This window comes from Octopus bimaculoides, chromosome 1, assembly GCF_001194135.2.
Source record: "Octopus bimaculoides isolate UCB-OBI-ISO-001 chromosome 1, ASM119413v2, whole genome shotgun sequence".
NCBI classification, from domain to species: domain Eukaryota; kingdom Metazoa; phylum Mollusca; class Cephalopoda; order Octopoda; family Octopodidae; genus Octopus; species Octopus bimaculoides.
Window position 1 is genome coordinate 85,982,668 of NC_068981.1, and position 779 is coordinate 85,983,446.

Below are 779 nucleotides of genomic sequence, written 5' to 3' on the forward strand. Positions count from 1 at the left end.
GAGAGAGAACTTGAGAGGAACAAACAACCGTAGCAACCGCGCGGCAACCGCATGACAGCATCAGCAACAACTGCAGCGGCAGAAGCAGCAGCAGCAGCAGCAGCATCGGCAGCCGTTATGTCTGCGAGTGTTTGATAGTTATAATTAAGAAGTTGGATGTTGTAAAATTTCTCTTGTTTGTTTGTCTGCAAACGATGGTGGTTGTTATTCCAATGACCGTAATAGAAATGATAATAAAGTAAGCAACACAATGAATGCCGTCTATTGTAATATCCGCTGGTTTACAGCGAAGCATTACTCTTCTTTCGTCGCTGTTACACCCCGGCAGCATCCGTCGATAATAACCGAGAAAACATTGGTAAAAAAATGAACACTAGCAGCGGGACAACAAACAGAAACAATCAGCGAAAGCTGACCAATAACAATAATAATAGTTCAATAAGATTTACTAAGGAAGGATATTTCTACTAACTACCACGCTTAATTAAAAGGATTATCGCGTTTTGAGAGAAAATAAAACATTAAAAAAAAATGAAGATCCCTGCTGCTTTAGACCTACAGTGTGGCAAAAAAGGTGACCAAAAACCTTGTGAGGAAAGAAGGGATGCTTACTATGAGGAGTCTTTGACCGAACAGGTAGTTAATATTTATTTATTTTTATATTTATATTACATGTGAATGCACGCGTGCTAAACATAAACAAAGACTGTACAGGTGTACTATCAATCAATCAATTAATCTCTCCCTCTTCCTTTATATATATATATATATATATATAT

At 37.6% G+C, this 779-nt stretch overlaps 1 protein-coding gene across 1 annotated transcript in view; it reads left to right on the forward strand.

Annotated features, from left to right (window-relative positions):
• The window catches only part of LOC106884368 (sodium-dependent dopamine transporter), a 242,943-nt gene continuing 242,164 nt past the window's right edge, over nt 1-779 (forward strand). The window contains exon 1 of the mRNA XM_014935726.2: nt 1-636. Within this exon, the coding sequence (XP_014791212.2) occupies nt 532-636 (105 nt within the window). The 5' untranslated portion in view covers nt 1-531. The remainder of the gene's footprint in view (nt 637-779) is intronic.